Here is a 25,559-nt window from a genome sequence, read left to right as displayed (position 1 = left end):
CAAGTGTTTAGCAAGCACTTGGCTTAATAAATGTCAGCCATTATTTATTTTTATATTCTCTTAACAGGCCATCTTTCTGGAAACCGGCATTAAAGAATAGTGCAGGGTTTCTAATGCCCCCAACTTCCTGCCCCAAACTCTTACTTCTACCTTCTCACGCTTGGGTCTTGGTCTCTTTAAGAAGTCAACCATAATTGAGCAAAGGGGAATCCTGGGAAGACCCACTCGGCTCAGGTCCGGGGCATGACGGGAAACGGGGGTGGGGGGGCGGAGACCAGGGCTGCGCACGCACGGTTGGCTGGGTGTTGCGTTGTGATGGATCAGGCGGAAGAATTTCAGTAAGAGGAAATCATCCTGGTCTTTGGGCGCAAGCCGTTGGGTCCTAGGCGGCCTTACCCACCCCGGTACTCCCCGGGAGCCGGGAGGTGGCCAGAAGGTGAGCGCGGCGGGTGGCGGCGGCCAGGGCTGCGCCGGGCGGGGCGGCGGGCGCGCCACGTGACGAGGCGGGCACCGGGTGGGGGCGGCGCCGGACGGGCTGCGCGGCTGACGCCGTGCGGATTTCGCTGCAGGGACGCGGTGACAGGGATTTGCGGGTCGCGTTCTCTCCCTCCGATACAACGTTGCCGCGTTTGTACTCGGTGACGGGCGTGGAGATTATTGGTGGGGACGAGACTTTCGGAGCGAATACCCTACTCCAAAGAGGGATGAGCACCCTTAGATGGTTGTAACTGTGGCAAGTGGTCGAAAGTTCTCATGTGTTCTTCCCCGCAGGCTTTTCCACCAGTTGCCCATTTCCATGCCTGGCTTGACTCTGGATAAAGACAACTTTGGGGGGCTTCCTTTTTGGTTCGGGTTTAGAACGTTTACCCTTAGGGGAACGGAAATCTGCTGAATGGCTAATAGAATTTCTTGTTTACAGGAAAGCATTTAAGAAGCAAAGCTTAGGGGGGCTTATTCGTGGGAATGGTTCCCAGGGAGACCCTGGAAGGTGCAGGTGGTCCGCTTTAAACAAGGGTGTACTGTTGTTCACTTGTGACGGCATTTGGAGCTCTGGTCTATCTTTAGGCCAAGAAATGGGGCCCTTATGGAGGCCTCCAGCAGCGGCTGAGTTAGAAGTGGGGGTGGGGAGCTTGGTGTGTCCCCACTTTGAGAAATAAAAGCAGAGGTGGGCCTCCAAGTACTAATTCTCCTGGAGTCAGAAACTGTTTTCCGAGTCCTTTCCTCTGAGCGGTTGGTAATTTCTTCCCATATTTTGGGTTGCTGGTCTGGTTCCCTTTGTAACTTTCAGCATTTGAGAGACCAGAGCGTTTGGCTTTAAAGTTATTAGGGAGGTTGGGAGCTGTGGCCGGGAAACTTTCCTTATGTGGTGAGAACTACTAAAGGAGCAGAAGGAAGGAGAAGGGGAGACTAGAGTTAGTCATGGCCCCAGAAGAATTGTTTTTCAAAGGCTCAACTCTAAAGCCTTGAGCGCAACACAAAGCTTTTAATATAGACATGAAGGAAAAAATGAGAAGAATAAACCTGAATACCAATCCTTTATGTTGTATTTTAGGAGTCCAGCTATCCTTCCCCAAGAAGAAATCTATTAGTTTTAGACTGGGGAATTCCTTTACGTAAACAATTAGAATGAAAGAACCTTTGGATGGTGAATGTGGCAAGGCAATGGCACCACAGCAGGGACTTCTGGACAAAATTAAAGAAGAACCTGACAATGCTCAAGTAAGCATTTCATTTTATTAAATAAAAAAAATTTTTGAATTCTTTTCTATCTGGTGAATTCAGATTTTTAGTTAGTTTCTGGCTTGTATGTTAAAACAACCCAAGCTGATTTTTCTCCCCATTAGATGGGTAAATCGTTTTTTCTGCTCTGTAAATGAGACCTTAGTAACTGTTTATTTCTTTTTGTAAAAGGAAAGTAATATGTATTACTGTTTTTCTATACTTGGTACCTTTTTTTTTTTTAATTCTCTTGTATCTGACAGTAGTTTCCTTTTATTCTGTAAGTATTTGTGGTCTGTTCTGTATCAGGGGATCGAGGAGTCCGTTTAGTACTTTCCCTCATTGAGCTTATACATTAGTGGGGGAGATAGACATTGCACAAGTAATTAATCAAATAATATATATAATTACACACTATGACAAGTGCTTTTCAAGAAAAGCCTAAAATGGGGAGTCTGACCTACGTGTGGTTGGGGGCAGAGGCTGGCTAAGGAAGGCTTCCTTGCGGGAAGGATGTGTAAGCTGAATTATGAAGAATGAATGGACTAGGCAAATGCATGGGGAGTGTTCCAGACAGAGGGATCTGCATATAGGAAAGCCCTGAGTTGGAAAGATGCATGGTTCTTTTGAAAAACTGCAAGACCAGTGGGCCTGGAACAGAAAAGGTATGAAAATGGTGATGATGATAATGTTGATCATAACACCAACACTGATAATAGATGGTATTTATATATCAATGTGTAGTGTATATTATGTGTGACTTCATAAATATTAACTTATTATTATTGATATATGTGCTTAGACTGTGGCAGACATCATTCTCACAACCATGTTATTACTCCCATTTTACAGATGAGGAAACCGAAGTACAAAGAGGTCAAGCAATTTACCAGGGATCACACCTCATAAATGGCAGACTAGATTCAAATTCAGGTAGTCAGTCTTCAAAGCCTGTGTTATTCTGCCTCTAGGATGAGGCTCATGCTGAGAGCAGTGGGAAGACATTGCAGGATTTTAAGTGGGAGAATGAGATAAACATGTTCAGAAAAATCATCTAGCTACCCTTAGGAACCTGGATTGGAAACCCGGATTGGGGATCAATATGGAGACATTGGTTAGTTGTTTTGGCAAAAAATGATTTTTTTTTCTTCTTGGACAGTTCTTTTGCTTGAGACTCTAGTTATTACATAAGCAAATGAATAATATTAAAAATATAAATAATATAATAAAACAATAAATGATGGTAATATTTTATTTCTCATACCATCTTAAAGGCAGTGTTATTTCAGGACAGGGACGCCATAAAGCTTTGTTTCATTCGTCAACTCTATGTCTTCCTGTGCTGTGCTGAGAGGGCTTATGAGGTGTGTCCGTGGGGTGTGGGGTGGGGGATGGTGGCATCCATGACATTTACTTTCCCCCCAGATGGTAAATTCTTACTCTTCTTCTTCCAAAGCTGTTGCTTTGTTTGCCAAGTTTTGTGGATTCTACATTTGAAGAATTTTTTTATTGTCTCTTCCTTTTCCTCCCTATTTCTTATTTCTCATTTGAACTGTATTTCCTACTCATCCTTTTTCCTGTAGTCACAGCCTCCCTCAAAACACTGTATAATGATGCTGTTGTGTCTCTACAGATCTGATGACACCATTCCCTTTAAAGACCCTGTCTCGTGTGATACAGCGTGAACTTTTTAGTGTAACATCCAAACTATCCACGTTTCGGCCTTTGTTTCTGTCTTCAGTATCATTGGTTATCCTTCCCACCTTTTCGAATCTACTCAGTCTGCAAATTATCTGCATTTTACTCAGAAGCATATCCTGTTGAGTTTTGTTTTCTCCCTTTGCACATGCCATTTCTTCTGCCCGTGGTATTCTAAACTAGGCAGCTTTGCCTAGGTTTTCTCCTCTTTTAAGACATAGTTTAATAGTCACTGGGGTAGAATTAGTAATTCTCTTTTTTTCTATTGTATATTGCTTTCACTTTTGCTGTAACATCTATACATCAATGAATTTTGTTTACATACACTCTGGTCTTATTTGACCTGAATCCTCAATTCCTGGGCAAATGACTGGCACAAAGTACATGCTCAAAAATTGGAATAAAAGAGCCTCTGTTTCACAGATGAGGAAACTGAGCCCAAAGGAATAAGTGACTTCACCAAGGTCTCGTAGCAAGTTGGGATACAAAACCAGTTTTTTTAAAATTCCAGATCCAATTTTTCTTTCATTATGCCTTGTCTGTGGTACATAAATTTAACAAATATTGTGCTATGAGTTGAGTGTTCTTTCTGAATATCAAAATTATGATAATGAAAATCCCCCTAACAGTTTACATTTTAAGTGGATACGAACCAACTCAGTTCTCTTTGGTTTATGTTAAGGCTACTCAAGGTGAATAGGCTGTAATTTTTTTTTTCATAATTGATAGTGTGGGCTATGATAGAAAAGCCAATTAAACAAATCATGTGTAGTGTTTTCCATGTTGCATTCGAATTTCGGAAAATAGGAGGCAAGAAATAGAAAATGTTTAATATTTTCTGATATATAGCCTCCCCCCTCCCCCATCTGAAAGTAGTGTTCCTATGAAAACTTTTGTAAGCTGAAATGGTGTAAAATGAATTGATTACCATTGGTTTATATGGAAAAATTTTTGAGTATTCCTAGACCCCCCAAACTAACCACTCTTAGGCTTTTCTGGTACCTTAGGACACATCTTACTCCCAGGTGCACAAAATAAATGAAGAGAAAGCACCAGTGCTTACATAGTTCAGAGCTACAGCAGCATCAGGTTGATGCTGAGATGCTGAGTGTGGTTCTTGGGAAAGGAGCTCGGTGGTGCCACTCTCACTTCTCACACTGCACACTGCTCTGTAACTGTTCGCTGCAAAACAAAGCTGAAGGCTGTTTTTCACTTTTTGCCTTTTCTCTTAAAAGTGAAAATCTTCAGATTTCTTTTGGTTGGCAAATGCAGGAACTGACCTAGGTCTTTTGTGAAAGCAAAGTGGAGTTACATGAACTTTTGAAAGGTGGGGAATACCTCTACTAAGAGTCTGTTCTGGATGTTAAAGTCACAGTCGAGCTGTCATTCATTCACTGAGTTTTTATTCTTGCTAACTATGATTCATAGCACTTGTTTAACATTGTTGTAAGTGGTGTACATATATTACTCCATTTGATGAGCAGGACCCAGGAGTTAAATACTATTACTATCCCTGCTTTACACATAAAGAAGCTGAGACAGGTAGTAACTTGTTAAATGTCACACAACTAGTAAATGGTTGAGCTAGAATGTAAACCCAAGCAGTCTGGTTCAAGATTCCCAACCCCTTAACCATGATCCTGTAGGCTAAGTTGTGTTAGTTATTTAGTTTTCAGAAGATGAAAAGACAGGGTCTCTGCTCTCAAGGAAATTAATAGTGTAAGGAGGAATAAAGATACGGGAAAAAGGGGTAATTATTTATTGAGCGTGCCTCATCAGAAGCTGTGTTAAGCATGCTGTATGCATTCTCACTTAAATTCTACAACCATATGAGGGGCAGATCTTTACTCCATTTTACACATGAGGAAACTGAGAAAAGGAGAAGTTAAGTAATTTGCCAAATTCAAAGGCAGCATCAGAACTGGAATAGGAGGGGCGCCTGGGTGGCGCAGTCGGTTAAGCGTCCGACTTCAGCCAGGTCACGATCTCGCGGTCCGTGAGTTCGAGCCCCGCGCCGGGCTCTGGGCTGATGGCTCGGAGCCTGGAGCCTGTTTCCGATTCTGTGTCTCCCTTTCCCCACCCCCCCCCCCCCCGTTCATGCTCTGTCTCTCTCTGTGCCAAAAATAATAAATAAAGGTTGAAAAAAAAATTTAAAAAAAAAAAAAAAAAGAACTGGAATAGGAACTGGCTTCAAACTTGTATTCTTTCTTTTTTTTTTTTTTTTAAACTTGTATTCTTTCTGTTGCTTTGTGCCACCTCTGTACAGATACAGAATCACAGTCTTATGTAATTACTCTAAAAAAATTGTGTAAGGTACATTGGGAGAATAGGGGAAGGAGCCCTGAAGTCTGTCTGGAGAGGAAAGAACAGCTTCATGGGGTAGGTAGCACTTGAGTTGTAACAATTAAGGTTTTCAGGCATAGAAAACAGCATGTGTCAAGTCATGGAGAGGTGAGCGAATGTGGTATGTTTAGTGCTTGAGTGTTCAACAATAAAGAAGAGAAGAAAAGAGAATGAATTTGAGATATTTAGGTAGGGTTGATCAGACCTAGAGATAGCATATGAGGTATGTGGGTCAAGGAGGAGTCCCAGAGTACTTAGAAGTGTCTGTCCTCGGTAAGTTGAGTTTTTGATGATACAGTTTACTGAGGGGCTAGGTACAGGATTTGGGGGGAAGTAATAAGTACCGTTTGGGATCTGTTGTGTTTATTTTTAATGTTTTTTTTTCTTTCTTTTTCTTTTTCTTTTTTTTTTTTTTGAGAGAGAGAGAGATGCGAGCATGAGCAGGGGAGGGTTGGGGCAGAGAGAGAGGGAGACACAGAATCCAAAGCAGGCTCCAGGCTCTGAGCTGTCAGCGCAGAGCCCGATGTGGGGCTAGAACTCATGAACTGCAAGATCATGACCTAAGCTGAAGTTGGACGCTTAACCGACTGAGCCACCCAGGTGCCCTGGGATCTGTTGTGTTTAAAGGGCTGGTGGGACAGTCAACTGGTAATTTGCACTGGGAGGCATTTGCATATATGGGTATGGTATTTAGAGAGTTGCACTTTATCTTAGCCAAAAGGCCAAGAAGTGATGGTATTTAGAAATTTGGTGTAGTGTTTCCAGATAAAATATAGAATGCCCGGTTAAATTTGACTCTCAAGTTAACAGTAATTATTTTTTACTGTAAGTATGTTGCATGCAATACTTGGGACATACTTATACTAAAAACTATTTGTTGTTTATACGAAATTCAAATTTAACCAAGCTTTTATATTTTTATTTGCTAAATCTGGTAACCTCATATAGGTGATAATTGAAGTTACGAATATGGATGAGATTGTTCAGGGAAAAAGTAGAGAGAGGAGAGTAGAGCTCATGTCAGAAAGCTAGGAAATGGATTAATTTAGGGCTTCAAAGTGGCTTCAAAGTAGTTCCTGCAATCAGCAGCCTCAGCATTACCTGGATACTTGTTAGAAATGTATATTCTTGGACCCTGGTGCAGACCTTCTGAGTCAGAAACTGGGGTTGAAGCCCAACAGTCTATGTTTTAACAAAACCTCTAGGGGCTTCTGATACCCCTAGGGTTGAATATAAGAACATCAATGAAGGGTAGAAAGACATAGTAATGAATTGAAGTAAGAACCAGAAGACAATGAATGGAATCATTGGCAGTGTCAAATGTATCTGAGAAGCCATGTAAGATAAAACCTAAAAGTGTTCATTGGGTTAAGCAACTGTGAGGTGATTGGTTAATCTTAAAACAGTTTCAATTGAGGGTGCCTGGCTGACTCAGTCAGTAGAGCATGTGACACTTGTTCTCAGGGTCATGAGTTCTAGCCCCAGATGGGGGTAGAGATTACTTAAGTAAATAAATAAACTTAAAAAAAACAAACAAAAAACAGCCAACAGTTTCAGTTGAAGCAGTAGCCTGATAGCATTAGGTTCAGGAGGGAATCAGATTAAGGAAGGGGTGCCTGGGTGGCTCAGTCAGTTAAGTGTCTGACTTCGGCATAGCTTATGTCTCATGGGTTTGTGAGTTTGAGCCCCACATCTGGCTTCTCTGCTGTCAGTGCAGAGCTGGCTTCAGATCTTCTGTCCCCACCTCTCTCTGCCCTTTCTTCTCAAAAATAAATAAGCATTTAAAAGAAAAATAAAGAAGTAGAGAAAGAATGAGGCACTTTTTCACTGACTGATTGGAAGGGGAGAGAAGAGGGTAGTAAGTAGTTCCTTAAGAAATAGGTTCCTTATAACCTGAGAGGAGAAAACCAGCATGGAGGTGGTGAGAGGCTGAAGATACATGATACTATGGAGTGCTTAAAGATGGGAGAGGGAGCAGGATCCCAAACGCAAGCCTGTTTTTAGTCAGTCATGTAAGAAGGTTGCTTTTTCCTGGAAGATAGGAGGACAGTTTGTTGATCAATTTGTAGGCATGGTGGTGGGGGGGAATCAGAGTGTTGAGGGAGTTCTTTGTTTCTGTTTTTCTTGGTGAAATTTAAACATCAGGGAGCTGGACATTTGCATGGTTGTGACTTGGCAGTGATGGTTTGGAACAGTTACTTTGTGAAGTTAAAGGAAATAATCGGAAATTTAACAGGCGTGTTAGAAAAATATTAGAGATTGAGTTGATGATAGGGCAAATTAATTTTATATTGATTCTTAAGTGTTCTTTTTGGTAATTTGAAGGAGGGTGTATATAGGTACTTTTAACTTCCTCTCTTTTTTATGCAAGTGCCAATAAATAAACATTATTATTTTAGTATATGTAAGACTATCCACTTGGACTCATTCATTCAAGAAATATTTATTTATTTGTCTATTGATTGATTTAGTTTTTCAGAGAAGGAGGGGGGAGAGGGGCAAGGGGAGAGAGAGAGAGAATCTTAAGTAGGCTCCATGCTCAGCACGGAGCCTGATGCAGGACTTGATCCCACAACCCTGGGATCATGACCTGAGCTGAACTCAAGAGTTGGACACTCAACCAACTGAGCCACTCAGGTGCTCCTCAACAAATATTTATTTATTTATTATATTTTTTAAATTTTTAAAAATTTTTAATGTTTATTCTTAGAGAGAGACAGAGCGTGAGCTGTGGAGGGGCAGGGAGAGAGAGAGAGAGAGACAGACACACACACACACACACACAAACACACACACACACACACACACACACACACACACACACACACAGAATCCGAAGTAGGCTCCAGGCTCCGAGCTACCAGCACAGAGCCCGAACTGGGGCTCGAACCCACGAACCGTGTGATCATGACCTGAGCCGAAGTCGGATGCTCAACCGACTGGGCCACCCAGGTGCCCCTCAACAAATATTTATTAAATGCTATAATTGTGAAAGTAATAAAAGCTAGCATTTTTGTGTATAAATCATGCTTCAGTTTTGGCTTATCTGTAAGGGATCATGCTACATACTTCATCTGTATTAAATCATTTATCCCTCCATCATGGCCCTGTGGGTTAGATAATATATTTTGTAGATAAGGAAATTGAAACTAGAAAAGATTAAAAAATTTGTTTGAGTCAAGATCATATCTGCTTCTGCTTCTGTCAGAACCCAGAGCCTTCTCTGTTAGGTTATGTTAACTGTGCCACATGTTGAGTGTGCAGAGGCAGAAAAATAGATATCGTGCCTGTTCTTGATGGCCATGGTCCTTTCAGTCTTGCACATTTGGGGTAAAGAAGAAGGATGCTAGACAAACAAAGTATCACCCAAATAAATAAGAAGTGACATATTGTGACAGGTGCTATGAGTGAAAGGAGTTGGGGGCTTAATTTCTGGTGGGGGCTGGGGTTTGAATTCATTATAGTAATTTTTTTATATTTGTCCATCTATGAGGGAGATAGCATGGCTTTTGAAACAGATAGACCTGGGTTTGATTCCCGTTTGTGCACTTAGTATCTTTGTGACCTTGGACAAAGTGCTGAACCATCTCTAAGCTTCACTTTCCTCACCTATAAAGAAGATACTGTAGTCCCTACTCATAGGCAGCAGCTCATTTGGCGCCACAGTGTACACTATGGGAAGTGGTAAATTAATGCAGTGATTCCTAGTCTTTGGCATGTAATAGTCCAAAGCAGTTCCAAAAGTAGCTTTGGGAGCTGACATACCCATCATTTATTTTGCTAAGTATAAGGATGTAAAATACAACTACTATTTATTATCACCATTGTTTCAGAAAAGTAAGACTTTTTTTTTTAACTTTTTAATGTTTATTTTTGAGAGAAACAGAACACAGTGGGGGAGGGGCAGAGAGCGAGAGGGAGACACAATCTGAAGTAGGCTCTGAGTTGTCAACACAGAGCCTGATGTGGGGCTCAAACCCACAAGCTGTGAGATTGTGACCTGAGCTGAAGTCGGACGTTTATCTGACTGAGCCACCCAGGTGCCCCTTAAGTTTTTATTTTGAAGTATGTAAGGCTATTTTAACAACAACATAATGTAGGATGGTTGTGATCTCAATAAAGAAGTCTTTTTTAAAATTGATATATGTATTTTTAGAATTTTGTCTTGTAAAAAAATAAAACTTTGTTTTATGATTATATTTCATCTTAAAGCATTTTATTTTATTTATTTTTTTTTTTTAATTTTTTTTTTCAACGTTTATTTATTTTTGGGACAGAGAGAGACAGAGCATGAACGGGGGAGGGGCAGAGAGAGAGGGAGGCACAGAATCGGAAACAGGCTCCAGGCTCTGAGCTATCAGCCCAGAGCCCGACGCGGGGCTCGAACTCACGGACCGCGAGATCGTGACCTGGCTGAAGTCGGACGCTTAACCGACTGCGCCACCCAGGCGCCCCTCATCTTAAAGCATTTTAAAGAATACATAATTAGAATAAATCTGATTTAGGCTGTGATGATGTTATGTATAACAAACAGATTGCATTGTGTCTTTATGCCATTAACAGATATGACAGTTTGTAGATCTGTAATTGGATCCAAACTCTACATCATTCAGACTTAATGTTATTTATCATTTTCTTACAAACACAGACTAAAGTAAGGGTAGTGCTGAACATTGAAGTAGCTGTATGTGACTCCTATATATTACATTTGAAAAGTAGTAATAACTGTCATGAAAGATTTTCCAATTCTGAAAGGTCCTTTTTGTAAAGTTTAAATCTGTTCTAACAACTTGTAAATTTTGATTTTTGAGGTATTTGTGAAGGTGATTATGATTAGAATGTAGAAGAGATATGACAGACTTATTTTTTTCTTGAATTTCTAGTTTATTTAAATACTAACACTGTACTCATTTCTCTCTTTTCTTTTTCTTTAAGGAGTATGGACATGCCCCAAAGCAAAAAACTCAAGAAAGTGAACTGAAAATTAGTGCTGTGTTTTCAGTCAGTGACAGTCCTCTTGGTAAGAAATAGAACTGAATATGGGGCACCTGGCTGACTCAGTCAGTACAGCATGGAACTTTTGATCTCAGGGTTGTAAGTTCGAGTCCCACAATGGGTGTAGAGATTACTTAAAAATAAAATCTAAAAAAGGAAAAAAAAGGAAAGAAATAGGACCAAGTAAGTTAATTATGATCAATATTGTTATATTCTAACTAGTAGAACTGAGGGAGAGCACGTCCTCATGTAAATCTTTTTTTCCTTAAGATAAAGCAGTACTTTTTAAACTGGGTAGGCGGTGTTGACTAGCATTTTAAAAAGTGGAATTGAGGAGTACCTGGCTGTCTCAGTCAGTGGACCATGCGGCTCTTGATCTCAGGGTTATGAGTTCAAGCCCCACATTGGGTGTAGAAATTACTTAAAATCTTAAAAAAAAAATACATACACACACACACACACACACACACACACACATATACATGTATGTATGTGGGTGGGGGGAGGGAGAGAGAATAGAATAAGATTGTATTAGAAGAATGTGATGCATGTAGTAAGGAAACATTATTTTGCAAAACTGTTTCAGTTATTAAATTTTACACATATAAACATACACAGAAATGTATGTATGTGTCTCCTGGGTTATAATGTGAAATATAGTTGTTACTATGGGTTATAAAAAAGTTTGAACCCACACCTTCCCCCCCCCCCAAAAAAAAAAAAGGTTGAAACTCCCTGTTTTAGAGTGTTTAATTGGATTTGGAGACTGAGAATTTGTCTTAAAAAATGGAGAATGTATATGTGTTTGTGTTGATACTAAAACTGTTTTTTCCCCCCTTATTTTGTATTTATAGCCCAACAGTTGACTCCAGGCTTTCAGTTTTCTCTTGCATCATCTGGCCCAAATGTATTGCTTCCTTCGGCTCCAGCCGTAGCTATTCAGGTTTTTTGTTCTGGTTGTAAAAAAATGCTTTATAAAGGGCAAACTGCATATCATAAGACAGGATCTACTCAGCTCTTTTGCTCCACGCGGTGCATCACTGGATATCCTTCACCTGTCTGCATACCAACTCCTCCCAGGAAAACCTGCACAAACTGCTCAAAGTATAAAATTCTTAATTACATCCCTTTTTACTTTACTTTTTTTAGTGTGTATCTAGTTTAGTTCAAATATGCTGTTGCTACTTTAAATCTCTTGAGCACGTTTCTATGGAAATAGCTTTTTAGCTGAGAAATTTGCAAATTCTTTGTAATGTTAAACAAGAGACTTGGTGTTAAAAGTATCATCTTAACTAGTTTTCTGTCTCTTTAAGTTTAAATTTTACTGTGGAAAGAAATAACAAACCATTTGTGGGAATTGCAGGGCTGCTCATATATCCTGTGACTATAGACAACAGCCATTCACAATTATTTATTATCTTGAAAGTTATTGAAGTATATAGCATATTATAACATTGGTCTTATAATAGTATATAAAAGTTAGTTAATTCTTTAGAAGATTAAAAAAAAATCTCTAAATGGCCACAAAATAATGTGTTTATTTCTTAAAAAAAGTTCTTTGAAGTTATTGCTTTATAGTCACACATAGATGCAGAGAGAGGAAGAAATAGTAACAAAGCCACATAAACTTCTTTCTCTACCTTAGTATGTTTGAAAAATTTGGCATGTTCTGCCTCTTCCCTTGGTAATGTAGTTCTAAGAATGTATTGTGTTGTCCGAAGTGTTAATGTAGAGTGAAAAAAGTTAAGAGCTTATTGTGTAGATCACGCTCTATCATATGACGTTGGGGCTAGATGTTTAATTTTTTTTAAGCCTCAGTTTCTTCATTGGTAAATAGTATCTACTTCCTCAGATTTTAATGAGACAATGTTAGCCCAGGGCTTAGCACATCATGTATCTTAACATATTATTTCTAGGCCCCTATTTTGTCTTTGGAGATCTACGACAGTTTCTTTATCTGTTTGGGGTGTTGGCCTTAAGTATCTAAAAGTAGATCATGTTAAAATGAAAATCTCCAACTAAAAGGACAGAGGAATTTAAAAATATTTTACATAAATATTCAAATTTAGTTTTGTTCTAAAATGCCATTCTAATACCTTACTTAAACTCTTCTATAGCATTCTCGTGAAACTGATCTAGAAGGGTAAGTTTAGTTTTCTGTTTTTAGATACTCCGTTTCAACATATCAAATATCAAAATAAAGTGAATTAAATTTTAAAGAACACAGCACAAGTTATACATCTAAATGCATATTATTTTTTTTTAAATAGTTACTCTTGTCAAAGATGTTCTACCACAGCGCTGCTCCTTTTCAAAAATTTTTTTGCTCTCTTGATTTGGCATTGCGTTCAGAGCCTATGAAACTTTCCTTTAGACCAAGATAGGTGACAAATCTATCTTTAAACCATGGGTTTGATTTTTACAAATTGTCAGAAGTTGCTTGATGCCTTATCAGTTGACTACCGTAGACGATTAAACTGAGTCATACTGTTAAACATGATACTTGACTATAACTTTGAAAAGTTGTTCTTAGAGTTATTGTAAATAAAGGATAAAGTAGAAGAATGTTGGAGCCATGTTTTTGGAAGATGTATGGTTTTTCTAAGATTAAAGTTAAGGTGTAAGATTCATTTGGATGCATAAGGTTTAGAATGCATTTATATTCATGTGCACAGATTTCCATTAAAAAGTCATTCACTTTGGTTTACATATATGTATATTATACCACTGGCAGATTCACATTATTAAATAACATTCTTTATTGCTTTGTTTTTAGTAGAAAAATCACTATTCAAAATTAATAACTTCATCCGTGTGTAAGCATATCCACTTGGTTTCCAAGATTCACTGTCCTATTTTTAAGGTTAGGTGAGTTTTAGAAAATTAAAGTACTTTGTTGTTATTGTTATTCGTAAATAGTTTACTGTGAAACAGTTTTGTATAATAAAGGCACAGGATGGGAGGCAGAAGAGTGGAATGATGAACCACTGAATGTGGAATCAGACTGCCTAGAATTTGTATTCTGGCTTCATTGCTTACCAGTTTGTGACTTTGACAAGTTATTTAACCTTTCCGATTTGGTCTCCTCATCTGTAAAATGGCAATTATAATAATACTTATCTCACAGAATTTTTGTGAAAATTAAGTTGGATAATTTGAGTAAAGAGAATGATGTCTGGTACATAGCAATTACTTAGTACACATTACTGTATATAATATTGCCATTATATTCTTCGTGGCTTATACTAGTGCTTCTGATTACTGACCATTTCCTTTAGTTTTTTTATACTTGTCAGAAAATGGCAATACTCAACCTTTGTTTTTACCGTTAGTGTGTATTGCATCAATGGGCTCTTACAAAATAACTTGAGGAATCTTACAGAATGACTCAGTTATTTGTGTTCTTTCTGTCTTATTCTTATTTCCATCTGTCCTCTGCTACCAAACCTTAATAGTTCTTTTGTCCTCTGTTTCTTTGATCTCTTCAGTTATAGTTCAGTTTTATATATCATGCTTATTTTTTATATTAATCTTTGGTAGTTCATCTGTTTCCCAAATCTTGCATTTAAATTAAAAAACAAACAAACATGTCATTCTTTGTCCCTGCTGTTCCTACTCCTAGCAGCTGCTGGCTAGTAAGAGGACAAGGGTTTTGTGGTCTGGACTTGACGGATGGCCACTTCTTCCATTGGCTCCAGTGGATGAAACTTGGTTGGAGCTGGAAGCCTCACGGCTTTTGTCATGAACATCTGGCTGGATATATTTTAAATATAATTTTCCCTCAACACATCTATAAATTAGGTATCATAAACCCATTTTCTACATGAGGAAATTGAGAGAGTAATTACCTCACTCATTGTCACTCAGCTAACTAACAGAACTAATCATCAAGCCCAGGTTTTCAGATGTCTTATCCCTGGCCAGCCATTTTCTAGCATGCAATAGCTGCCCTTAGTAAACATAGTTATTTTAGCTCACAAAGAGGAAGAAATTACAATTATGAAGAACATATTTCATTTTGCCTTTTGTTATTTATTTTTAGAGACATTTTAAATCCAAAGGATGTGATCACGACCCGTTTTGAAAATTCTAGCAAAGATTTCTGCAGCCAATCATGCCTTTCTTCTTATGAGCTAAAGAAGAAGCCTGTTGTTACCATATATACTAACAGCATTTCAACCAAGTGCAGCATGTGTCAGAAGAATGCTGATGTAAGTTACATTGTACCTTTCCTGGGATTCTGCTCAGAGATCAGAGATTTTTTTTCATTTAATATTTATTTACCATTCAATTTATAGCATTGTAGGGGAGAAATACATTGGGGAAAAAATTTTTCTCATTCTAAAAATTCTGAATTGAGTCAGGGATAGCAAAACACAAGGAATAGCAAAACGCGCACATATGCGTACAAACACAAGAGTACTGTCTCGAAGTTAAAAAATACCAACTTAGGTATTTAGAAATGATAGGGTCTAGGAAGAAAGGGTGAGGACACATTAAAAGTAATTTATGCCAACTGTTTCTTTCCTGCGATAGCATTTATCTTCAGTTTGATACCCAACTGCACTCATATTGGAAACTTAGTGGAAACCACCTAGTGATTCTACTTTGAAGTTACAACCCATGTGTGACTAAGATGTTCTGAATATAAGCCTATTCATAAGTCCGATAAACTTTAGGAACTCTTTATGTCTCTTCTTTTATATAAATTCTATCTCTACCTTGGTGTACTTTGGTTGATCAAGAAAACAAAAGGCTAAGCAACAGAAAGCTAACTTCTTTAAATGAGACCAAAAAAATGTTTTTACAATTACCACTATAAATAAGAAGTCTTTCTTTCAAATACCAAATCAGTTTCCTCAGCTGTACAACTATAATTTGATGGTTTTTACTCTTAGTACTTCACTTCAGTGATTTATAAATTTATCTACACAATAATAATAATTAAGTACCTTTCCTATTTTTTTCAGGATAAAAAACATTAAATGATGTGTTGAAGACACTACTAAAAATACTTCACATTTCAGTTATGGCCTCTGCATTAAAAATCTGTAGGAATTTTTCCAATTAACTTTCAGATATTTGCACAACCTCTCTGTTAAAAAAACAAAACAAAAAAACCATCTTTGAAATAATTTACATGAATGCTTTACATATCAAATATGGATTCACCAATCCCTGTTACCACAGTCATCAGTTTTAACAACTCTAAGTATGTTCTGTATTAGTTTTCTTGTTTATAAGGCATCAATAATAAGGAAACATTTTTAATATTACAGAATATTAATTATATCAGTTTCCCATCAACACGCTAGTCATTTAATGATGATTATATTGGCCATTTCCATTGGTTGGCAGGAGGCTCTTCCATTAAAGGCTCCCATGGTTTCCACTCTAAAGTTTTCTTGCCAGACTTGGTTCATTTCAGCCTGAAGAATCACCTCTACTAGTTGGCCATCCTGCAGTTGGTCTTCTGATTTCTTAACATCTGGTTCCCCTTTAACCATACTCAACTTTTCATTTGTAATCTGTTCTGTGTACTTTCTATATGCTGCATTTTTAGGCATTTGCTCAAGAACATCAAGAATGTTGTTGTTTTTTTTTAATTTTTTTGATGTTTATTTTTGACAGAGAGAGAGAGAAAGAGAGAGAGAGGGCATGCATGAGTGGGGGAGGGGCAGACAGAGAGAGGGAGACACAGAATCCGAAGCAGGCTCCAGGCTCTGAGCTGTCAGCACAGAGCCCGTCGCGGGGCCCAAACTCACGGACTGCGAGATCGTGACTTGAGCCCAAGTCGGATGCTCAACCCACTGAGCCACCCACGCACCCCAAGAACATCAAGAATCTTTGTGTACAATATTCCTAGCCTCTTGTGTGGACTCTGACAGCCAATCCCACAAGGCTGGTGGTCTTCTTCAGCAAACCTGCCGTGACCAGAGATCAGAGATTTTTAATTGGCTTTACTTATTTTGGATGTGTGTGTGTTTTATTTCCTAGATCCGATTTGAAGTTAAATATCAAAATGTGGTACATGGTCTTTGTAGTGATGCCTGTTTCTCAAAATTTCACTCCGCCAACAACCTCACCATGAACTGTTGTGAGAACTGTGGGGGCTACTGCTACAGCAGCTCTGGGCCTTGCCGGTCCCAGAAGGTGTTTAGTTCAACAAGCGTCACAGCATATAAGCAGGTATAAAGGCCCGTCCGTCACTCCTTCCAGGATGGCTGTGCAGGGATGAGGTTAAAATAAACGAGTGGGCTCTTCCCATCAATTGATTTTGGGGTGTGATTTCCCCTCCAGAAAAATGGGATAGGTCCTGGTGGTGTGTTGACTATAGTGAAATGATACACTAATGTACTTTCATGATTTTCTGTGAGTCAGAAACGTTTTATGATATATTGGTAAGTGGAGAAAGCTCCATATTATTTTAAATAAACTGTGGCCAACAGGCATAAGATGTTAAAAATCAGTAGATCTAAAGCATATCTTTCTCTTTTTCCTTTTAGGAAAAAACAATACGTATTTAAAAAAAATTTTTTTAATGTTTATTTATTTTGAGAGAGAGAGAGAGCCAGGGAGGGGAAGAGAGACAGGGTGGGGGGGGGGGAGAGAGAGAGAGAGAGAGAGAGAGAGAGAGTCCTAAGCAGGCTCTGCACTGTCAGTGCATAGCCCCACGTGGAGCTTGATCATCCCATGAACCATGAGATCATGCCCTGAGCGGAAACCAAGAGTTGGACGCTCAACCAACCGAGCCACCCAGGCACCCCTAGAAAATATATTTTTTTAATGTGTTTTGGGATGAATTGTAATTATTTTGGCAACATGCCTTATTCGACTATTTTACCTAATTTTTATTTGTTGTAATGAATAATAGATTCATTTGGTTACTAAATATTTATGTTAATTATTACTGAATGAAGTCTTTAAAAAGTTATTTTTCTAAAAAAGCATAAATGATAACTAAATTTTTTCAGTTAGCAAGTTTGATTTATTTTTAATTCCTCCAAGTAGTTGGTGTTGGACATTGATCTGTGAGAAGTATCCCTTTTCAAGGAGTTACCACTTTTGGCATTTTGGTTACTGTTTTCACAAGAATAAAACCCGTGTTTTTTTTATATATGTGATCCAAAAATCCGTTCTGTTTCTAATTTTGTTGCTGGTATTATACTCTGTCAACTGTATAAGTGATATTCCTCTTTCACCAGGAAGATTATATAGTGAAACTTCACAATTTATATTTTCTTTTCTTTTTTGGCAAAGATTTTTATTTATTAATTTAATAAATTTATTTAATTTTTAAAAATTTACATCCAAATTAGCATATAGTGCAACAGTGATTTCAGGAGTAGATTCCTTAATGCCCCTTACCCATTTAGCCCATCCCCCTTCCCACAACCCCTCCAGTACCCTCTGTTTGTTCTCCATATTTAAAAGTCTCTTATGTCTTGTCCCCCTCCCTGTTTTTATATTATTTTGTTTCCTTTCCCTTATGTTCATCTGTTTTGTCTCTTAAAGTCTTCATGAGTGAAGTCATATGATATTTGTCTTTCTCTGACTGGCTAATTTCACTTAGCATAATACCCTCCGGTTCCAGCCACGTAGTTGCAAATGGCAAGATTTCATTCTTTTTGATTGCCGAGTAATACTCCATTGTATGTATGTATGTATGTATGTATGTGTGTGTGTGTGTGTATATATATATATATATATATATATATATCACATCTTCTTTATCCATTCATCCATTGATGGACATTTGGCCTCTTTCCATACTTTGGCTATTGTCGATAGTGCTGCTATAAACATTGGGGTGCATGTGTCCCTCAGAAACAGCACACCTGTATCCCGTGGATAAATGCCTAGTAGTGCAATTGCTGGGTCGTAGGGTAGTTCTAGTTTTAGTTTTTTGAGGAACCTCCATCCTGTTTTCCAGAGTGGCTGCACCAGCTTGCAGTCCCAACAATTTGTATTTTCCTACTGTTTAATTCCCCATATAATTTCTTGTTGAGAGACTATGTTGTGTCAATGACAGTATAGTGTATTGGTTAGCCTGGATCTTTGGAGCGAGATGAAATGTTTAATCTCCCACTTTTCTGTTTATTTGTTAATTGAATTAAAATTAATTTAAACTTCTTGTTAATATAATTTTTAAAAGTATTTCAATATGTTGTTTGAAGGATTTCATGATACAGTATATATAAGTTAAATACAGAGTATTTAGTATAGGGCCTGGCTCCTGGTAAGCACTGAATAAGTAATAATATTGGTAATTTGTATAAATGGTAGCCATCGTAATTATTGTTTCTTAAAATATGAGTAAAGTTACAGACACATCTTAGTGTAAAACTCAGCTTAAAAAACAGGTAGTTCTGTAAGATCTCCTAATTTACATTAAGCATCATTTCTGTTTCCTCCTGCTAAAGCGTCTTACTGATTATGTAACCTTAAAGGTGGTAGACAGTCTTATAGATTGATGTCCAAGACTATTGAGGATGGCCCTTTGGTTCATGGATTACCTGGTCATCTTAGATTATTTTTAATGAGAAAAGTGTATAACAAATACCAAATTCATTACCTTTAATGTGTTTTGTTGTTAATGTATGTGAGTGTAGTTACTCATTTTCTTCAGTTTACATTTCATTATTGTCTGAAAGAACTTATTTTTCTCACATCCCAACTTCCAGAAAAATCTATAGTTAGAGTGGCCTCATAGTCCTCTGAGCTCAGATATTTCAATCAAAGGCAATCTTTATAGTTAGTTTTTCTTTTTTCTTTTCTTAAACAACGTGTGTGTTTGTGCTAGGTATCTAAATGTTATTTTATTTTCTTGATAGAATTCAGCCCAAACTCCTCCATACGCCTTGGGGAAATCATTGAGGCCTTCAGCAGAAATGATTGAGACTACCAACGACTCAGGAAAAACCGAACTTTTCTGCTCTATTAATTGCTTATCTGCTTATAGAGTTAAGACCGTTATTTCTTCAGGTAATGTTTACATTGGATAAATTTATAGATTTAGTAACTATTAAAGAACAATGTAGCTGCTTTTGTTTCATTTTGTTACAATTGAATTTATCTGTGTGGTTAAATAAAGACCCAAAGTTTACTTTCAAAGAACTGATTTGTAAGTGAAAATAGTTTTTCACTGGTTTGGTTGAGGCATTTATTTTGTAGTTCCATATGTGAAAAGAAAGAAATAAAAACCACACTTGTAAGTTCCAAGTTAGTTTTTGTGTAAGTGGAATTTAACTGAGATTAGTTACAGTTAGCTTTACAGATTATTGTAAGGTTGCTTGATTTTGGCTTTGTATATTACTGAATATTTTTTAATTCCCCTAATACCCTTTTGGATCATGTGTTCATCTATGTAGCTTATTCATTGGTTTTTTTTGTTGTTGTTGCCAAGGTGTCCAGGTTTCATGTCATAGTTGTAAAACCTCAGCAATCCCTCAGTATCACCTAGCCATGTCCAATGGAACTATCTATAGCTTCTGCAGCTCCAGTTGTGTGGTGGCTTTCCAGGTATGATCTGAGGTAGTATTTTACCCCTAAGTGCTCTTAGGCATTGGGGAATGGCAATATGTGAACTGCTGAAGGTCCATATTTACAAAAGAGTAAATTCAAGTTAGAAAGAAAAAAATTCTGTTCAACTCTGGTCCCAGAAGTCATTTCTGCAAAATGTCTAAGCCAGGTATTGAGCCTCAGTGCCCTTTTCCTAAATTCAAGGTCCTTACCTAAACTGCCCTTCCCTCCTACTTTTGCCCTTGGCGCTATCCTTTTCAAAAGGATGGAAGCTAAGATAAGGTTCAGATAGGTGGCACGGTGATGTGCTCATGTGTCCCTCTCATCATGGGCCAGATACGTATTGACTACTGGCATGGAATCATAAGCCTCCATTTTCTTGTCCCATTTGCTCCTCACTCTCTGAGAGATACACAAAGAAGGTAGAGTTTAGTGATCCCCTGGGGTGGCAAGGTGCCTGATGCAATGTCCCTGGCACCAGGAAGAAAGAGACTACTGGTGGTCACTGTACTCTTTTTTTTTTTTTTTTAATGTTTATTTATTTTTGACAGAGAGACAGAGCATGAGCGGGGTAGGGGTAGAGAGAGAGGGAGCCATAGAATCCAAGGCAGGCTCCAGGCTCTGAGCTGTCAGCACAGAGCCCGACGTGGGGCCCGAACTCACAGACTGCAAGATCATGACCTGAGCCGAAGTCAGACACTCAACTGACTGAGCCACCCAGGCGCCCCTCCACTGTACTCATAATAGCCATCAGAGGCCGGGTGGTGATGGGAATGCAGATGGAGGGGTATTTTGGGGGAAAAGAAGGGGCCTGCTCTAGTTTATTAGAGCTCTATATTAGAGGTGTTTGGAAAGCCTGAATTCAAGTTCTTAAACCTTTTTATGTTACATTTCTCAGTCCTTCTATTCTGGAAGTATGCCATTTAAACTCTTTCTGTGAAACTACTTTATAAAATGTTAAAAAATATTTATAAAATGTTACAGGTAGTAGTTTATTAAAATGAGAAAATGAAAATTACCAAGTTGTTTCTCAGTTGCTAAAATCTTTGCCTTATTTGTGTTCGTTCAGAATGTATTTAACAAGCCAAAAGGAACAAACTCGTCAGCAGTGTCCCTGTCTCAGGGCCAAGTGGTTGTAAGCCCACCAGCTGGGTCATCAGTATCAGCTGGAGGAGGTAACACCTCTGCTGGTTCCCCTGCCTCCATCAGTGGTTCTCCTGCAGCCAGTTTCCGGCCTGTTGCGGCCCCATCCCAGCAAGTTGCTTTAACCCGGACACTTGTTAAACTCAAGTGTCAGCACTGTAACCATCTGTTTGCCACAAAACCAGAACTTCTGTTCTACAAGGTAAAGAGAAATTATGAAAGGGATTGAATTGTAAACATATCCATTAGAAGCATTTATCTTTTCATCTTTGACAGTCACTTCATTTGCTTTGAAATGAGAATGATTTCTTAAAGATAAAGCAACTGTTAATTAGGTCTTAATGACTTTTTTTTTTTAATCTCTGCAGGGTAGAATGTTTCTTTTTTGTGGCAAGACTTGTTCTGATGAATACAAAAAGAAAAATAAAGTTATGGCAATGTGTGATTACTGTAAACTGCAGAAAATTATAAAGGAGACTGTCCGATTCTCAGGGGTTGATAAGCCATTCTGTAGTGAAGGTAAAGAAAGCAAGCGGTTCAGCTTTATCCACAGAGCTTGTGGTTGGTACAAAGTAGTTCATGCTGAGTTGGGCTATTCTACAATTAATTTTCAAGTAATTTTGTTTTAGGTATAATTTCAGGTTTTTTTCTTTCTTGAGTTTATACTTAATTCATTTTATTTTTCATGCTTAATTCACTTTAAAGTCTTTTTAAATATTATAATACTCTCAAAGAAAAACTTGAAACAAATTTAAATATTATATTTGTGATTATGATTTGCCAAATTGTAGTGATTTTTAAAATTACAGTCATCTAAATAAATTGCTTAAAACTAAAAAAAAAAACTTTTGAAAGGTAATTCGGTCAATGGTATTAGGTTAGAGTGTAAAAAATCTCTTCATAAGTTTATCAGTGACTTGAGAGATCTTCCTGTTCTTGCACCCACTTGTAAAGAGGATACTTAAGCAATTACTGCTTCTTGGCTTAAGAAGCAAGCAAGAAACTAGCTTAGTTGGTGTCTGAGACTGTGGAAACTCACTTTACCTCCTTCGAATTAATGTAAGTTTGATGTTTCTTCCTTTCATCCCTTCTGGTTCTCAGTTTGCAAATTCCTCTCTGCCCGTGACTTTGGAGAGCGCTGGGGGAATTACTGTAAGATGTGCAGTTACTGCTCACAGACATCCCCTAATTTGGTAGAAAATCGATTGGAAGGAAAGCTAGAAGAGTTCTGTTGTGAAGATTGCATGTCCAAATTTACAGTTTTGTTTTATCAGGTAAATGTAATACACCTTTTTGGTTTTCTGAAGTTAGTACAAATTATTTTCTTAAATACGTTTAGATCATGTGAAGTAAAATTTAGTGTTTAGAACTGGGTAAAATAAATTATGGGCTCCCAAAGCAAAATTCAGTTGAATATAAACATGAAATTTTGGTGGTAAAGAACATATGATATCTGGAGGCTTTGTTGTTGTTTGAGGGTATATTCCTTTTCTTTTTATCTTTTGCTTTCTCTTGAGGCACACGAACCTTATTTATCACTGAGTTCTTTCAAGTTGCCTTTAAGTTGCCTTTATAGTTATGTTGCCTTTAAGTGGCTGTCTCATTCAGAAGGTTACTCTGATGAATTTGAAGTCAGACCTTGTTCTTGCTTCATAGGTCAAATGACTGTGACTGACCTCCTTACCCACTTATTTTTTAAAAAATTATTTTTTTGGAAGGCTAACAATGAAAGCTACAATTAATTGAACCACTAATACAGGTCCAGTGCTTCATAAGTGTTACTGCATTTAATCCTCACTATAATCCTTAGAGGTAGGTGTGTTATTACCAGCTTATAAATAAGGAAAAGGAGTAAGATCCAGGGAGGTTCAGTAGTGTATTCTTCAAGAAGCTGGTAGGTGATAGCTGGATGGCACCTATAACACGCCAGTGAAATCATCTGTTTGTCTCCCTACCTGCTAAAATACAATATTTTTGTTTGGGAGGTATGTCTTTATCATAATTATATGGCGCCTATCTCAGTGCTCAAGACAAAGCGTACCTAATTAGTTGTTGAATGAATCAATGTCTTTACAACTCCAAAGTGCATATTCTTTCTACTACATGATGTCACTGCTTAACCTTTTAAAAATAGAGCCTATCTTTAGATTCCTTCATCAGTAATTTTGAAAATGGGAGATCAGTTTTTATATTCTGTAGATGGAGATATGTATATAAAGCAAATAAATATATATTTTAATATTTATTTATTTATTTTGAGAGAGAGTGTGCGCAAGAGCGGGGGTGGGGCAGGGGAAGAAGGAGAGAGACAATCCCAAGCAGGCTTTGCACTGTCAGCAAGGAGCCCAACTCAGGGCTCCATCTCATGAACTGTGAGATCATGATCTGAGCTGAAATCGAGTTGGACACTTTTCCGACTGAGCCACCCAGGTGCCCCAAGTATATGCATTTTTAACCAGAATATTTTAAGGTAGGAACCTTACATTTTGTAATTTCAGCTGATTTACATATCCTGTTTTCATAGTGCCTCCTGGTTTTATGATTAATGTTATCTTTTCATTATTTTGTGGTTTTAAGCCTATCCTGTCTTATATTTTTTTCTCAGATGGCCAAGTGTGATGGCTGTAAACGACAGGGTAAGCTAAGTGAGTCCATAAAATGGCGAGGAAACATCAAACATTTCTGTAACTTATTTTGTGTCTTGGAGTTTTGTCATCGACAAATTATGAATGACCCTCTTTCACAAAATAAAGGTAAAAATTAAACTTGGCTAATGGGATCTTTATGTCAGTGCTAGGATATACTATTAGTACACACAGTTGTAAATATAATAGCATCAAAATTTTATTGAATTCAAATCGCCTGGATGTCCTTAAATTTTCCTGTAAGAATTAAAAAAAAAATTTTTTTTAATGCTTATTTATTTTTGAGAGACAGAGACAGAGCATGAGCAGGGGAGGGGCAGAGAGAGAGGGAGACACAGAATCCGAAGCAGGCTCCAGTCTCCGAGCTGTCAGCACAGAGCCTGATACAGGGCTCAAAGCCACAAACCATGAGATTTTGACCTGAGCCGAAGTCGGATGCTTAAATGACTGAGCCACCCAGATGTCCCTCTTGTAAGAATTCTTAAAAATTGCCCTTCAGGGAAAATCAATCCTGATGCTTTTTGCTATCATAATCAAACACACCAAGGAATCAATAAATGTATTTTATAGGAAAATTAGATTTGATTGCTTTTGGTTGATGTTATCTGTACATAAATAATTTCCACTAAGGGGCATATGTTATTCAGTTAATAAACTAGAAAAAAATAGAAAATCAGGGCAAACAGAAGGAGAGAATAGAAGTATGTTAATACAGTTGCTATGACTGGTGTAAGATTTGATCAAGAGTTTGTAGCCAAGGAAAAAAGAACCAACACATTAATTATATCAGAAAAAATAAAGTAGACCAGTTCTTCATAGGTAGCAAAAATTTTTTTGGCTAAGAATAATTTTGCAAGTAGGAAAGCTAATATGGTCAAAATATCCAGATGAATAGTTACATGTGTGGCATGTTCTTAAAGTAGCTCCCTGAAGTAGTACTTCTCTGAATTAGGGTAAAACCATTTGATATTATGCTGTCTGATCAAAGCCTGGAGTGCTGTTGAATTGACAGAATCCATGTGCTTTGTCCTTACAGTCTGGCCCTTGTCTACCTTTGCAATTTTATTGATCATCATCTTAATCACATATGCCATGTGCCAATCTTTTATGTCATCATCCATTCCCTAAGACCAGTCAGGTCAGTGGTAGAATTTTTATTTTATAATATGTGTTGACAAACCAGCGGATGGGTAGCAAACTCACCAACTTCTTTATAAAAACTGTCATGTTAAATTTTTATTTGAAGCAAGCTTAGGTGGAGGAGTTTTAATATTCACTAATAGGAAAGGCCAGTTAATTCTAAAGCTAATACCTATATTTTTAAATAGCATTTGAAGTTTATAATTTTAGAAAATCAGGCTGTTTTTAAGTCCTAATGAATGTTAATCTGACCAGAATCACTCTTTTTATAGAGTTACATTATACAGAGTTAGATATTTGCACTGTTTCTTGGAAACTTAGTTGTCGAACAGGGTTTTGTATGTGTGTGTGTGT

The 25,559-nt window shown here is 37.8% G+C and overlaps 1 protein-coding gene across 6 annotated transcripts in view; it reads left to right on the top strand.

Moving 5' to 3' along the window:
• The first annotated feature begins 251 nt into the window (after positions 1-251).
• ZMYM6 (zinc finger MYM-type containing 6) overlaps positions 252-25,559 on the top strand; it is a 42,828-nt gene continuing 17,520 nt past the window's right edge. For 2 of the 6 annotated variants that reach the window (XM_030324019.1, XM_030324016.1), the window contains exons 1-11: positions 538-1,719; positions 10,696-10,780; positions 11,610-11,859; positions 14,798-14,966; positions 16,753-16,944; positions 19,590-19,740; positions 20,162-20,277; positions 21,347-21,622; positions 21,789-21,939; positions 22,522-22,694; positions 24,026-24,173. In XM_030324019.1, the coding sequence (XP_030179879.1) occupies positions 1,627-1,719; positions 10,696-10,780; positions 11,610-11,859; positions 14,798-14,966; positions 16,753-16,944; positions 19,590-19,740; positions 20,162-20,277; positions 21,347-21,622; positions 21,789-21,939; positions 22,522-22,694; positions 24,026-24,173 (1,804 nt within the window). In that variant the 5' untranslated portion in view covers positions 538-1,626. Of the gene's footprint in view, positions 437-537; positions 1,720-2,682; positions 2,834-10,695; positions 10,781-11,609; positions 11,860-13,531; positions 13,624-14,797; positions 14,967-16,752; positions 16,945-19,589; positions 19,741-20,161; positions 20,278-21,346; positions 21,623-21,788; positions 21,940-22,521; positions 22,695-24,025; positions 24,174-25,559 lie in introns of those variants that run through there. The other 4 variants (XM_030324017.2, XM_030324018.1, XM_030324021.1 and 1 more) reach the window with 4 other exon arrangements.

The sequence above is a fragment of the Lynx canadensis genome, chromosome C1, assembly GCF_007474595.2.
Source record: "Lynx canadensis isolate LIC74 chromosome C1, mLynCan4.pri.v2, whole genome shotgun sequence".
Taxonomy (NCBI): Eukaryota; Metazoa; Chordata; class Mammalia; order Carnivora; family Felidae; genus Lynx; species Lynx canadensis.
This window is presented reverse-complemented; position numbering and strand designations above follow the sequence as displayed.